The sequence below is a fragment of the Centruroides sculpturatus genome, unplaced genomic scaffold, assembly GCF_000671375.1.
Source record: "Centruroides sculpturatus isolate CEXI.00-Female unplaced genomic scaffold, Cexi_2.0 scaffold199, whole genome shotgun sequence".
In the NCBI taxonomy this organism is placed as follows: Eukaryota; Metazoa; Arthropoda; class Arachnida; order Scorpiones; family Buthidae; genus Centruroides; species Centruroides sculpturatus.
In genome coordinates, this window is record NW_019384516.1 from 330,836 (window position 1) to 345,841 (window position 15,006).

Below are 15,006 nucleotides of genomic sequence, written 5' to 3' on the forward strand. Positions count from 1 at the left end.
CTAGCAGACCCCGCCACGCCTTGTTGTGGCTCAAAATGTATCTATTATAAATGTATAACACTTCCCCCGTGGGGGAAAATTTTTCAAAAAATTTTTTCTTAGTGTACATTCTGTTAACGTACCTTATTAAAACGCAATCAAAAACGCAAAAACACGCATCTAAAATAGTATAATAGAAGCAGAGTTCTTTACGGTAACCTTCTCCGTAAGGCTTACCGTAAAGAACTGTCCATCCCCCATGTTTAACGGAATAATATACAGCCTATGTCCACCCTGAAGTTCCATTCTAAATATTGGTGAAAGAATTTTTGAAATCGGATGAGTAGTTTCGGAGATTACCTGCTGCATACAAACTAACATACATACATACATACATACAAACATTACCTCTTTATAATATTAGTATAGATGTATCACTTAAGAAAATTTTAATAAAGATATTTATCTTAATTATAAAAATATAGTAGCATGCTTTTTAATTTTTGGAACCTAACCCTCCTTTTCGTACTAGTTCTTTGATTCGCATAACACGGATTCGTATAACACGGCAATTTTTTGGAACGTAACTACCGTGTTATACGGGGGTTACCTGTAATTATATAGAGTAGCCTATTTTCAGGTTTTAATTTTGTATTAAAATTTAGTTTTTTAAAATTCTAGTAATAAAAAAATTTATTGTATTTAAAAAAAGATTAATAATTAATCGCTGAAAAAAGGATTATTAGTTTAACTGCAGTAAGTGGCTTTATCTCTACTGTTGAATATTAAGATTGTAATCTAAAATTTTCCTAGTTTTAAGTAAATAATAAGAGAAGTGTGAAGAAAAATAGGAGGTTCTAAGATTGAAATAAAAATCATACCTCTCTTTTTAGTCTTGTGTTGTTGGTTTACAAAATAATTACTCTTCTATATATATTATATTAAAATTTGAGAAAAATCATAAACACGAAATTATTAACTGTACTTGAAATGATTGATATAAAAAATTAATATTTTTCTATAAATATGTTAATTAATTTAGTTATTATTTTACATTATCATTATCATTATTATTAAATCCTTGAATCTGTTCTCCGTACCAAGCAGAATTGAAAACAAATTGACTAAAGTAAGGTACAGTATTAAATAAATACTAGTTAATTTTAATTTAAAATACAGCAGAACCTCGATTATCCGGACTAATGGGGGGGGGTGAAGGTAGTCCGGATAAGGAAAAATTCGGATAATCAAAACAAATACTTTAATTTGTCTTTTAATGATAATACAACACGTTTTCTTTTCAATGACATATTGGTAATATTAAAAATAAATACTGTATTTAAATCGTGATCAAATTTTCAAGAAACAAACGTTCATATTGAATTTGGACTACTACTGACCAGCGCTAACAGACTACCTATTGTTTAAAAGGCACAAGAAGACAGTTTTTATAAAATAAAAAGCAGTTGAAACTGCATTGCTGCTGTTGAAAGAAAAAAAGCTATGCATTCCATCACGTACAGTACATAAACAGTATTGTAATTCGCCAAGTGCAAATCAGCAAATTCGTAAAATTTTGGTTAATTTGAACAATCCGGATAATTGAGGTTCCACTGTAATTGTAATTAATGATGAAAAATTTATGACTATTCATAGTTAAATGAAAAAAAGTAATTAAATAAAATAGCAATTAATTAAAGTTAATCAATTTTAAGAAAATGGCATTGATCAAAAATCACTTTCAAATTTAAGTATCATTTAAAGAATATGAGTTTATAGACACATTACAGCAAAGTTAGTTTAGATAAAAATTAGTAATAACTATAAAATTATATCAATTGTTTTCACTATGTAAATCTGTGTAATAAATTTGATAAATTAGAGTCAATATAATTAGTGTTTTCTTGATATTTACAGAACTAGTATTAGTATATCTTTTGGGATATAATTTGCAAATGCATATCAATAGTGTGCACAAATTTTCTTATGGGAATGATTTCAATATCAATATAAAAGTTCTAAAGATATTTTGGTTTTATAAGGGGGAGTTGCTATCAGGACTGGTTCTGATAGGTATGCAGTGTGTGAATACACACAAGTGACCAATAGTGCACATTAAAAAATACATTTCAAATATAATTTATTACTATTTTAATATATGGTTGGCAAGGAAACAGACTAATGTTTGCATGATGACTGATAATAAAAAGTTAGTGTAGCTGTGCAGTTTATGAATGTAAATAACCAGCGCTTTTTTTGTCATAGAACACAATGGAATGGCGTTCCATCACATTTTTTTGATATATTTTAAGTTTTAAGAAAATTTTTGAAAATTTGATGTTTGGTCCACGTTGAATCGCTCTGTTGAGCATAGAAGATCATCAACAAAATTATTAAGATGGTCCTGCTCCTGCTTGTGTGCCGAATCTTGTGTATGATGCATGCAAGTACATTGATAAAACAGGAAGATTTCTCAATGTTAGATCAGTGGACAGATTATAAAATATTTACTGTCTCTGGTGTATTAACATTATATATATAAAGTTAAGACCTTGCATAGCATTTGTTAAAATTTCTAGTCAATGAAATTAATCCACTTATATAAACCTTGTAAAAATATAATTGGACTACATCACATACACAAGATTGCATATTGTGAGACTACTTATCTTGTACCATACTGAATAGTTCTAAAAAAATGTTTTATTACTATGTTATTGTGAATTATTAAAAAATATATATCATGTCAAGAGAGAATAAAACAGAAAAACAAAAACTCAAGTTTAAAAGTACAGGTAACCCCCGTAAAACACGGCACTTCTATAGCACGGATTCACTCTAACACGGTTCGAGAATTGGTACCATCCCCCGTATAGCACGGTACTTTTATAACACGGATTCACTCTGACACGGTTCGAGAAATGGGTAAAATCCTCGTACAACATGAAATGTAATAAATTTTTACATACTTAAGTACTAATAGTTCATGAAAATTATTAATTTCGTGAACTATTAGTACTTCAGTGTGTAAATTTTCTTTTCTCGTCTCCATACACATGGTTTGTCGCGAAAATTGTTTCAATGTTGCCAGATCTCGACGCTCCTGCTTCTGATGTCGCCAGATGTTTTTTCCTTATTCCATACTTGCTTTATTCTTCATAAGTGCTTAGCACCAAATAAGGAAATTTATAAAGATCTTTTAACTAGAAGCAAGCAATCTAAAATTACATACACTTTTTGCAAAAGGTAAAGCATGAATCTGAAAATAATGCAGAAAAATGCTCAGAGGATAATGATAACTTGCCAAAAATAAAACGCTCTCGGTTACTAGTGCTTTTAGTGAAGACAAAGAAAACATTGTTTAATTTATATTAATACTAGCAGACCCCGCCACGCCTTGTTGTGGCTCAAAATGTATCTATTATAAATGTATAACACTTCCCCCGTGGGGGAAAATTTTTCAAAAAATTTTTTCTTAGTGTACATTCTGTTAACGTACCTTATTAAAACGCAATCAAAAACGCAAAAACACGCATCTAAAATAGTATAATAGAAGCAGAGTTCTTTACGGTAACCTTCTCCGTAAGGCTTACCGTAAAGAACTGTCCATCCCCCATGTTTAACGGAATAATATACAGCCTATGTCCACCCTGAAGTTCCATTCTAAATATTGGTGAAAGAATTTTTGAAATCGGATGAGTAGTTTCGGAGATTACCTGCTGCATACAAACTAACATACATACATACATACATACAAACATTACCTCTTTATAATATTAGTATAGATGTATCACTTAAGAAAATTTTAATAAAGATATTTATCTTAATTATAAAAATATAGTAGCATGCTTTTTAATTTTTGGAACCTAACCCTCCTTTTCGTACTAGTTCTTTGATTCGCATAACACGGATTCGTATAACACGGCAATTTTTTGGAACGTAACTACCGTGTTATACGGGGGTTACCTGTAATTATATAGAGTAGCCTATTTTCAGGTTTTAATTTTGTATTAAAATTTAGTTTTTTAAAATTCTAGTAATAAAAAAATTTATTGTATTTAAAAAAAGATTAATAATTAATCGCTGAAAAAAGGATTATTAGTTTAACTGCAGTAAGTGGCTTTATCTCTACTGTTGAATATTAAGATTGTAATCTAAAATTTTCCTAGTTTTAAGTAAATAATAAGAGAAGTGTGAAGAAAAATAGGAGGTTCTAAGATTGAAATAAAAATCATACCTCTCTTTTTAGTCTTGTGTTGTTGGTTTACAAAATAATTACTCTTCTATATATATTATATTAAAATTTGAGAAAAATCATAAACACGAAATTATTAACTGTACTTGAAATGATTGATATAAAAAATTAATATTTTTCTATAAATATGTTAATTAATTTAGTTATTATTTTACATTATCATTATCATTATTATTAAATCCTTGAATCTGTTCTCCGTACCAAGCAGAATTGAAAACAAATTGACTAAAGTAAGGTACAGTATTAAATAAATACTAGTTAATTTTAATTTAAAATACAGCAGAACCTCGATTATCCGGACTAATGGGGGGGGGTGAAGGTAGTCCGGATAAGGAAAAATTCGGATAATCAAAACAAATACTTTAATTTGTCTTTTAATGATAATACAACACGTTTTCTTTTCAATGACATATTGGTAATATTAAAAATAAATACTGTATTTAAATCGTGATCAAATTTTCAAGAAACAAACGTTCATATTGAATTTGGACTACTACTGACCAGCGCTAACAGACTACCTATTGTTTAAAAGGCACAAGAAGACAGTTTTTATAAAATAAAAAGCAGTTGAAACTGCATTGCTGCTGTTGAAAGAAAAAAAGCTATGCATTCCATCACGTACAGTACATAAACAGTATTGTAATTCGCCAAGTGCAAATCAGCAAATTCGTAAAATTTTGGTTAATTTGAACAATCCGGATAATTGAGGTTCCACTGTAATTGTAATTAATGATGAAAAATTTATGACTATTCATAGTTAAATGAAAAAAAGTAATTAAATAAAATAGCAATTAATTAAAGTTAATCAATTTTAAGAAAATGGCATTGATCAAAAATCACTTTCAAATTTAAGTATCATTTAAAGAATATGAGTTTATAGACACATTACAGCAAAGTTAGTTTAGATAAAAATTAGTAATAACTATAAAATTATATCAATTGTTTTCACTATGTAAATCTGTGTAATAAATTTGATAAATTAGAGTCAATATAATTAGTGTTTTCTTGATATTTACAGAACTAGTATTAGTATATCTTTTGGGATATAATTTGCAAATGCATATCAATAGTGTGCACAAATTTTCTTATGGGAATGATTTCAATATCAATATAAAAGTTCTAAAGATATTTTGGTTTTATAAGGGGGAGTTGCTATCAGGACTGGTTCTGATAGGTATGCAGTGTGTGAATACACACAAGTGACCAATAGTGCACATTAAAAAATACATTTCAAATATAATTTATTACTATTTTAATATATGGTTGGCAAGGAAACAGACTAATGTTTGCATGATGACTGATAATAAAAAGTTAGTGTAGCTGTGCAGTTTATGAATGTAAATAACCAGCGCTTTTTTTGTCATAGAACACAATGGAATGGCGTTCCATCACATTTTTTTGATATATTTTAAGTTTTAAGAAAATTTTTGAAAATTTGATGTTTGGTCCACGTTGAATCGCTCTGTTGAGCATAGAAGATCAGCAACAAAATTATTAAGATGGTCCTGCTCCTGCTTGTGTGCCGAATCTTGTGTATGATGCATGCATAGTGCAAACTTAGTTTGTGGTGACTGTGACATACTGCTCGGCTCATGTTTGGTCGTGTCATGATTTGGCGGCAATGCAGGAATCGCAGCCTGTCATTTCAACTGTTTTATATTTCACTAGTAGCCCGGGATGCCCTCTAGTGGGCATTCCACCACCTTTTTTTTTTCCAAAAAAAAAGCACTGTAAATAACATTGAAGCATACATGTTAAGTGTTTGCATCAGAAAACCTAAAAGTGCAAGCAACAGGTGATGGGGAATTTATCTGTTGAAACAAAGAAAAATTCATCAGTAAGAATTCCATAACCACTATAATTGTTTCTTGTTTTAAATCACATAAAAAGCATAAAAACTAGGAGTTTGCAAACTCCAAGCTTTATTTATGTTAATGTCTTATGATTAAGTTTAATATTGCACTTATATAATTCATTGTGAATGATTGCATTAAATAACATAGGTACAAGGTTTTATGTTTATGCTTAATTTTCATTGTGAATGGGCTTTTATTCTCCCACCATTAATCTTAAAGTGATACTTAAACCATTATTTTAACCAAATAAAACCAAAATAAAATTTAAATAAAGGGATGCATACAAATGTTATTAATTTAAATGTTCATATTTAATTCAATTTTTATATACACACATGAGTATATTGTATTTACATACTAAATAAGAAAAATTTCTTTAAATTAATTTCATTTTAAATTTGCAAATAAAAAATTCTATTTTATTTTTTATTTTCTTATTTTATGGCAGTGCTAAAATATAACTTTGAACAAAAGCACCTGTTATCTATGAGGTAGCTTGATATGAATAAAATTAAAATAAATATACAGTGAGTGATCAGTTAATGAATAGTTCAGACTACGAACAAATCGGATAACGAACACCTCACAGACAAAAACAAGAAGAAATGATATAAAATAATGAATACCGATTGGTCTCCCCTTGTCTTCAGACAATAATTCAAAACTTTTTGGAGCGCAGGAGATGTTGACATCAACACTCAACCTGGTATATACTGATTGGATAATATTCCTCCGAACTTTGAAACTCTCCCTTGTAATTCCAGCTTTTTATTTTTCTGACTGAGAAATTTTTTTATAGTATTCGTGAGACTGATGGGCAAGCACTCATCAAGTTTTGCATTGGTTTTTATTTTCGAAAGGTGAGAGTATAATAGCAAAGGTAGAGAGTGGGCAGAAGATGTCTGATATTGCTGGGCAGTATGGCTTGAACAGGTCTACAGTAGGCTGCAGTTCAACCTTATCTAAGAAAGATACAGTAAAATCAAGAAGACTCAAGCAGCTAAAGGAGTAACAAAAATCACATCTGAGAAATAAAGAACATTGAAGAGCTCATAATGGAATCTGAAACGAATCTGACGACAGAAGAACGCCAAGAAACTAGGCGAGATATGCTTTCTTCTGAAAAAGAGAATTAATGCCGATATCTGCTAATAAAGATCTTTTGAAGAAGTAAGAGGATGTCAGAACTACGATCTTAAAATGGCATCCAAACCAGGTTGAGGTTAATAGGCTTGGGGATCTCTACAATTACAATGCTATTAATTACTTCTGAAAAATCTTGAAGAAGAGAGAAAAGCAATCGACATTAGACAGATTCTTTAACCCTCACAAACGGAAAAAACATGACTAATAAAAATGCAAGACTGTGTATATATGTATTCTTATTATTACATATAAATATACGTAGTAAAAAAGTATATATTTTTTATTTTTTGGAGTCTCCAGAATGAATTAATCAAATTTCCATAAAAACCTGTGATAAATTGATTATCAGTTAATGAACAATTCGAATAGTGAACAAAGTCTTAGAACAGATTATGTTTGTTAACCGATCACCCACTGTATATCAAATATTTTTATACATTTCTTTACCCCTACAAACTATATGAAACTGTCCTAAAACATATCAGTAGGCACTCATGGGTTGGATTAGGTTATGAATTTACTTGCAATTAGCATTGATAGGGGTGGCCAAATATCTATAGCATGCAGGCAGCTGACAGTTCAAAACCAGCCCTGGTTGCAAACTTCTATAAAGTTTAGAGAAGTTTGCTTTTAGAAAAAAGCTAAATAATGAAAGTAAAGTATAGATATTTTATTAAAATCAAACCATACACAAAAAGTATTACAAACATTTATATAAAAATACATAGAGGAAACTACAAATTAGGCCTATCTGCAGTTTTCATTATTGATGTGATCATCAATCATTTTCATTTTTAGGTTTATATCTTTATGAAGAATGTTTTTTCCAAATAACTATTATCTCTTATTAACTCAATTAGCATTATATAATTGAAAGATTTTTGCACTTAACTGCATCAAAAACCATTTATATTGGATATGATTTTCAATAATATCAATGTAAATAATGCTTCCATATATGGTCAATATTTACTTTTTCTGCTTTATATCACAATAAAAGTTCTGCTCAACTTGTAAACATATTCTTTTTCATTCACATTACCAGTCTGATGTCACAATAATAAATATGTCACAACTTCATTGCTTACCACCACAGATTCTGTCGAAGTGAGAACCAATCTTTAGCACCTTACAATACAATGTGGAATTTTCAAATTATTATGTTAAAAGTGGTCACAATAAGTTTCTTTGACTGAGTGGTCATATCAGAATATTAGATAGGTTTAATTTCAAAGAAAATGCATATGTTCATTTTGTTCATGAAAAGTTTGGTCTTTGCAGAGGTAATTCATTACAAAAGTAATCATGACTAAAGATGTGTCAAGGACTAAAAGTGTATATATCACATATATGTATAAATAATCATTGAGCTTTTTCTAAAAAAAACATTACTGCCTATATGCATTTATGATGACTAAAAAAAAATTTTGTTATAGGAAAAATATAACAATGACTAAAAACAGTGCTTAATATTACTGATGATTTATTTTTTCATTATAAATGTACACATTTACATTGTCACATTTATAGTATTTTCTAATTTTTTTTATATCTCCATCTGCACTTTCTTTCCTATTTGTTGTTTCAGTTGCTAAATGGTGTTCAAGAACATAGCAAGGGCAAACAAGCATTTATTTATTAAGACATCACCACAAAATCAGACTACAATTTTTAATCATATTTTTAATTTATTTAATTTAAAATATATGCTTTCCACCTCAATTTAGTACTGTAGTATCTTGTCCTTGTACATCATACTTTTCCATTAGCAATAGAGTCATGTCAGTCATCTATGTAATACTTTTTAGAAAAAAATTTTTGAATTGATATAATGTGACTTCCAGTTTGCATTGGAAGTTCATATATAGTTAATCATGGCCTCCTGCCCCTAAGGTATCCATATCTTGTTTTGGAATTCATCTATCTAACTCTATTCTCGAGATTAAGGAAAGATGTATGGATGGACAACAAGGGAATTTATAGGTCTACAATTTTTTCAAATTGCAGCCCAACAATTATCAGTGTGTATTGTCTGCTTGTGAAAGATAATCTCCAACAAAAGTGAGAATGCCATTTGCTTTTTACATCAGCTCCATTTGGGCTGCAGCATTGTGGCCAATAGTTTATTTCATTTGTTTTTATCATGCAAGTCACCAGAATTCTCATCTAAACATAGAATTTTTTACTGAAAAAAAGACAGAATATAGTACTCCCCCGTGGGAGAATTTCCGAAAAATCCTTTCTTTCCATGTCCATTATAGGTTTGGCTAAGTTCAAAATGGGGTGACTGGATGATGAGGGATTAGGGCTCAACATATCAGGACAAATTACCCATGAAAAACTCCTGAAATTACTCACCAAATTCAATCATAAGTCCCTGGAGCAGTAGACTGATGCCTTAACTTAATGGCAATCTGGCCATCTACGTGATTCCATTATGAAATTTCACATTGGTCACATAAAAATAATATAGCAGTTAATATACCAAGTAATTTTAGCACTAACCACATCAAAGTCTATTACTCTAATGTATAATTAAATCATAATTAATTTAATTTCATTGAATTAATTAACAATATAAAATAAGCACAGTCAAACTTTAACAATGGCAACTTCTAAATAGCATAATTTTTTCAGGAATGTTTTTTATAAAATGCATACAAAATCCAAACAATGACCATTTTTTATGTTCCTGGCAACAACTATTATTTAGAGATTTAACTGTATATAAATTTAAATAACAACATGTTTCAATTTAACTTTTTTAAATCTTGATTTTAAATGTGTATGTATAAAACTATTATTTAAAATGTTTTATTTAATTAAACAATTCTATACTATTAAAGATTTTTTAAACATTTATTTACTTTTTGTGCTGGCTTAGTCCCATCCAGTTTCTTAACTAAATTCTGTTTCTCATAAAAGTTAATAATTGGCAATGTATCAACCTTGTAAGTATTAAACCTGAAAAATAAAATTTGTATCATTATTCATATTATGTGTCTTATATATATATATATATATATATAAGTGTCTTTACTAATTGTCAATTTTTAAAAATAATTTATAGTTAGTTTTAAATAAAAATTTCTCATGATTTTTTAAAAATAAATCATAATATAATAAATATTCAACAAATTAATTAAATATTATGATAAAATGACTATATATACATATATAAAAAAAATCTATTTCTTTAACCTCTAGCATTTTTAAATACATGACAGAATTTAAATTTGTTGATGTTGTTGATGCAACCAACTATTGTTTATATTAGCAGTAATGATTTTTATCATTACTGCTAATATAAACAATAGTTGGTTGCAATTTAAACCTGGATGTCTTAAAGGAAGAAACTGATCCAAATGAGAATAGTCAAGCATATAATAATTAAGGAATGATGCACTAATTCAAAGTATCCAAAAACCAAATCATACATTATCAGATCTAACTTGAGTATTGATCCTTAATCGGAAAAAGATTGTACATTACTATCCAGCAAAACCACAGGTTCAAAACAGCTGTCTTAATGATGATTTCTAAATTTTTTCTGAAATATAAGCCATGTTTTCACTTTAAAAATTTTTATTAACTACTTTAGGTTCATACAATATCTTGCAAAAGGTATGATATTAACCTATAGTAGTATTCATTTACAAATTGATGTGTAATTAAAATAATAACATAAACTTTGTGGTTGATTTTATAATTCTAAGCAAGAGTGTATTATAGTGCACTATTGTGTTGCCATAGCATTAATGCATACATGTTTGTTTAAAAACCACAATAAGACAGATAAATAATTTAACAAGGAGAGGTCATAACATGGTCCTCACAGTTAAAAAAGTTCCAAGGGACTAATGAGTAAGTTTTTCTGAAGACATTGAAAACTGGATAGTTTAACACATGTGAATGAAGTTTTCATAGTTTATTCACAAGTGTATTCATAGTTGTAAGATTGCTAATTTGAGTCTCAATGAATGAAGTTTTTTCAAGTCAATGCAATTTTATATAAAATAATTTTAAATTATGTGGGTTTATACATTTTGTCTATTTATTTTCTATTATGTAATTATATTAAAAATGTGCATTTTCTATTTTCTGAAAATTTGTCTCCAGAATTGTTAAAAATAAATTTAATGTTAGTTTTAAGAACTGAATAATTAATTATTTTATAGCTTATAATTTTATTATTCTTAAATTATTACTTTATTTTTACTGCCTGCTTGTTTTATTAGTTATAAAAATACAATAAACTTATGGTATAAACAATATGATATTAGTATATAGTTATAACTAATATTTATTTAATTGCTTAAAATGCCAAATTATTTATATTATTATTACAATCCAAAATGTAAAAAAACTAAATATATTTTTAACAGATAGCAATTCCAAAAACAAGTGTTCAAGAAAGAGAAAATGTACATTTTAATAGAAAATAAGTAAACAAAATGCATAAATTTATGTAATTTATAATTATTTTATGTAAAAATCACATTGATTTAAAAAGTTCACTCATTGAAATGCATACTAGCAGTCTCACAATTATCAGTCAGGTGCAAAAAGCTTCTAAGCAAACTCTTAAGTCATTCAGAATTTTTTAACTTTCATTTTCCCATAAAACATTTGAGAAGCATGCTCTTCCCTTTGCTCAATAAAGGGTTATACCAAGGCTTAGCCATACAAAAAGTATTATTGAAATCTGTGAGACAAAACAAAAATTAAGTTAATAAAAAATACCTGAAAAAACTGTTTTATAAAAACCTATGCAAATAAGCAAAAGGATCTTAGCTTAATTTAATCTCCTAAAAACTATCAATAAAAAATTTTTCAATATACAAATGTATATATTTAATTTAAACTAATATAAAAGTTTTATTTAATTCAAATAAACAACCTTTTCATCAGACTTTCCTCGTTATCATCAGATCGACCACTTCCTTGTTTACCTCTATTCAAACATCTTTCTTTACATACCTATATATAAATTTAATTTACAGTATATTAATTAATGTGTGAAATAAAAATAAATCAATAAAATTTAAATAGCTGTACACTGTAAATACTATTAAAAAAAAGATAACATACACATACACCACTGTCTGTTGGCATTACATAAAACGACACATGCACATAGAATTTAAAATTACATATATACAATTTACAAAATTATACAATAATACAATAAATTATTGATATTTATAAATATACAGTAGAGTCCCGAAAACTCGGCCTAATGTGGACCGAAGGGTGGCAGAGTTTGTGAAAATGCCGGGTTATCGGGAATGGGGTTAAAAAAGAATAAGTACAAGTGTTTCCTCAGAAAATACTGTACTGTACAGCACTTGTATGTATTGTTTGCTTGAAAATACAACAGAGAATAAACTGCCCAAATACCCTTAACAAAGGAAAAGTACATACTTTATGAAGGCATAGAACTTTTACTACATGAAAATGAAAATTAATGAATACATAGTGTACAGTAATTTACCTGATAAGACAGACCTCAGAAAAATACTTTATGAGGCATAAAGCTGTCTATAATAAAAATTAACTAAGGGTTTTTTTGCCCTACCAGGGTGTGGCCGAGTTATCCGGACTGCCGGGTTATCGAGTGCCGAGTTTTCGGGACTCTACTGTATAAAAATATTTTACTAAATCTAAGACTTTTGTCATGCAATCTGCAGAGTTTGCAACATTTTGTCAAATATACAGTATGAAGCCAAACTGATATCTTTAAAATGTCTAATTTCCAAAACATTGGAAATTCATCTGAAATGCTGTCTTTAATAAAAAAAAAAAAAAATTATTACTTATAAAACTGCATTCTTTCTCCTAAAATTAACATAAAAGTACAAATCAATTTGGCAATTCTTTTCTTACCTCATGCATCATACTAAAAACAATCATTAAAAATATAAACAATTTTAAAATCTACTTATATGTTTTGAAATTTCAATATATTTGCATATACAGAGTGCTGAAAAGAACTTCAAAAAAAAATGATATTGTGGTCCTTTTTTAAAATACTTTTAAAAACCAATAAAGGAGGACACTTCATAACTGTGATTTAATACTTTCATATATGCACTTAAATGTTTCAATATTTCTATATAATTTAAAGTATATTTAGTTAAAATATCATTATCATATTCGCTCTAGCCCTTTTAGATGAGTACTCTGGCTTATTTTACTAACTACTTGGCTAATTAATCTGATGACTTGACATGTTAAAATAATGATATTTTAAAACTATGTTTCCATTTACAGAAAAACAATGTAGAAACAAAAATTAAAAATATTTTTTCATTTCTGTAGCAGAGAAAAGGGTCCAGAAAATCAAATTAAAAATATTTTTCCATTGTAAGACACAAAGTCAATAGCTAATAGGAAATGAGGGCAATTATAACATCAATTCATCGATGTGGCAAACGTAACAAAACTAAACATTAATCATTTAGAAAACAAATACAATAGAATTGTGATCATCCACTATCCCAATCAGCCATGTCATGAAGTTTTTTATATAAACAAAAAGTAAAAAATAATTATATTTTTATAATTATTTTTTACTTTTTGCTTATATAAAAATTTTGTTTTAATTAATTTGTTTATTTATTTTATTCTGTATACTTTCATCAGTGTTGTAAACTTTTACTTGTATTCTCAACTTACCAATTTTATGTATTTAAATAATTCTTGTTTAGAATATTTAAACTTTAAAGAATTCTATTCAATAGTGTTTGATCCTGAAGATGGCTACACAAACAGCCGAAATAATTAGATAAATTTAAAAAAAATGTGTTGCTGGACTAAGTTTTTGTCTATATGTATATTTTTATACAGTAGAGCGTCGTTTATCCAAAAGCTGGTTATCCGAAACATCCGTTATCCGAAAGCATTCCAGTCGGCAAATTTAAATTTTTGCTAGTGCTGTGGTGCTGCAATCTTCGGCTATTTCTCGGGCTACTCAAATATTTTACATTTTTGATACTAAATTAACATCTGAAGTATAATTTTTTATTGTTTTTATATTTTTCAATAAATTTATTTTGTTCGTACAAAATAAAAAAATAATTTTTAACGATACAATAGTCTTCATTAGGCTTAACATCGACGAAGATTCAACGCGAAGCGACACACAATGGAGAGAAATTTCAACATGGGATAAATTAATATATTTTTTCGCATATGATTCAATATCCGAAAAATAAGTTATCCGAACCACCCCAGTCCCCAATTGATTCGGATAAACGACGCTCTACTGTAATGTGAGGGACGAACAGACCCCCATTAAAGTGTTATTTTAAATTTTAAGATTTGGAAAATATAATCGGTTAAATTCGAACATTTTATCGAGTTAGGCTAAAAGCCATAAAAATTATTTCCCACGGAGTTTGTTCCTTGTTGAGTCGAATCAAGTTAGTCAGGGATGTGTCACCAGGAACTGCTGATGGAGAATCCATATTGGACGTGCGACCGTTAAAGGCCATCACCTGACCTCATGGAAAAAACCCAAGAGGAAAAAAAAAGAGAAAAGAAAACGATCCCGAGGTCAGTCGTCATCCGAAGTCCCTCTACAGAAGTCGTCATTCAAGCCCGCCCAACCAAGTCGTCCTCCAAACCATTAAAACCGTGCCCCAGGATTAAAACCGTAACACCGAATTAAAACCGCGACCAGGATTAAACCCGAGAAAAACATTCGTGCTGGATTAAGCCTCTACACTCCTCCGTGCCTCCACCCCAGTGAACGGACAAGATTCTGAT

At 28.6% G+C, this 15,006-nt stretch overlaps 1 protein-coding gene across 4 annotated transcripts in view; it reads right to left on the reverse strand.

Annotated features, from left to right (window-relative positions):
* Window positions 1-15,006, reverse strand: part of LOC111622574 (UMP-CMP kinase-like) — a 53,522-nt gene that overhangs the window by 3,200 nt on the left and 35,316 nt on the right. For all 4 annotated transcript variants that reach the window (XM_023364990.1, XM_023364989.1, XM_023364988.1 and 1 more), the window contains exons 5-6: window positions 12,137-12,216; window positions 10,104-10,200 (exon numbers count right to left, since the gene is read on the reverse strand). In XM_023364990.1, coding sequence (XP_023220758.1) covers window positions 10,104-10,200; window positions 12,137-12,216 — 177 coding nt within the window. The remainder of the gene's footprint in view (window positions 1-10,103; window positions 10,201-12,136; window positions 12,217-15,006) is intronic.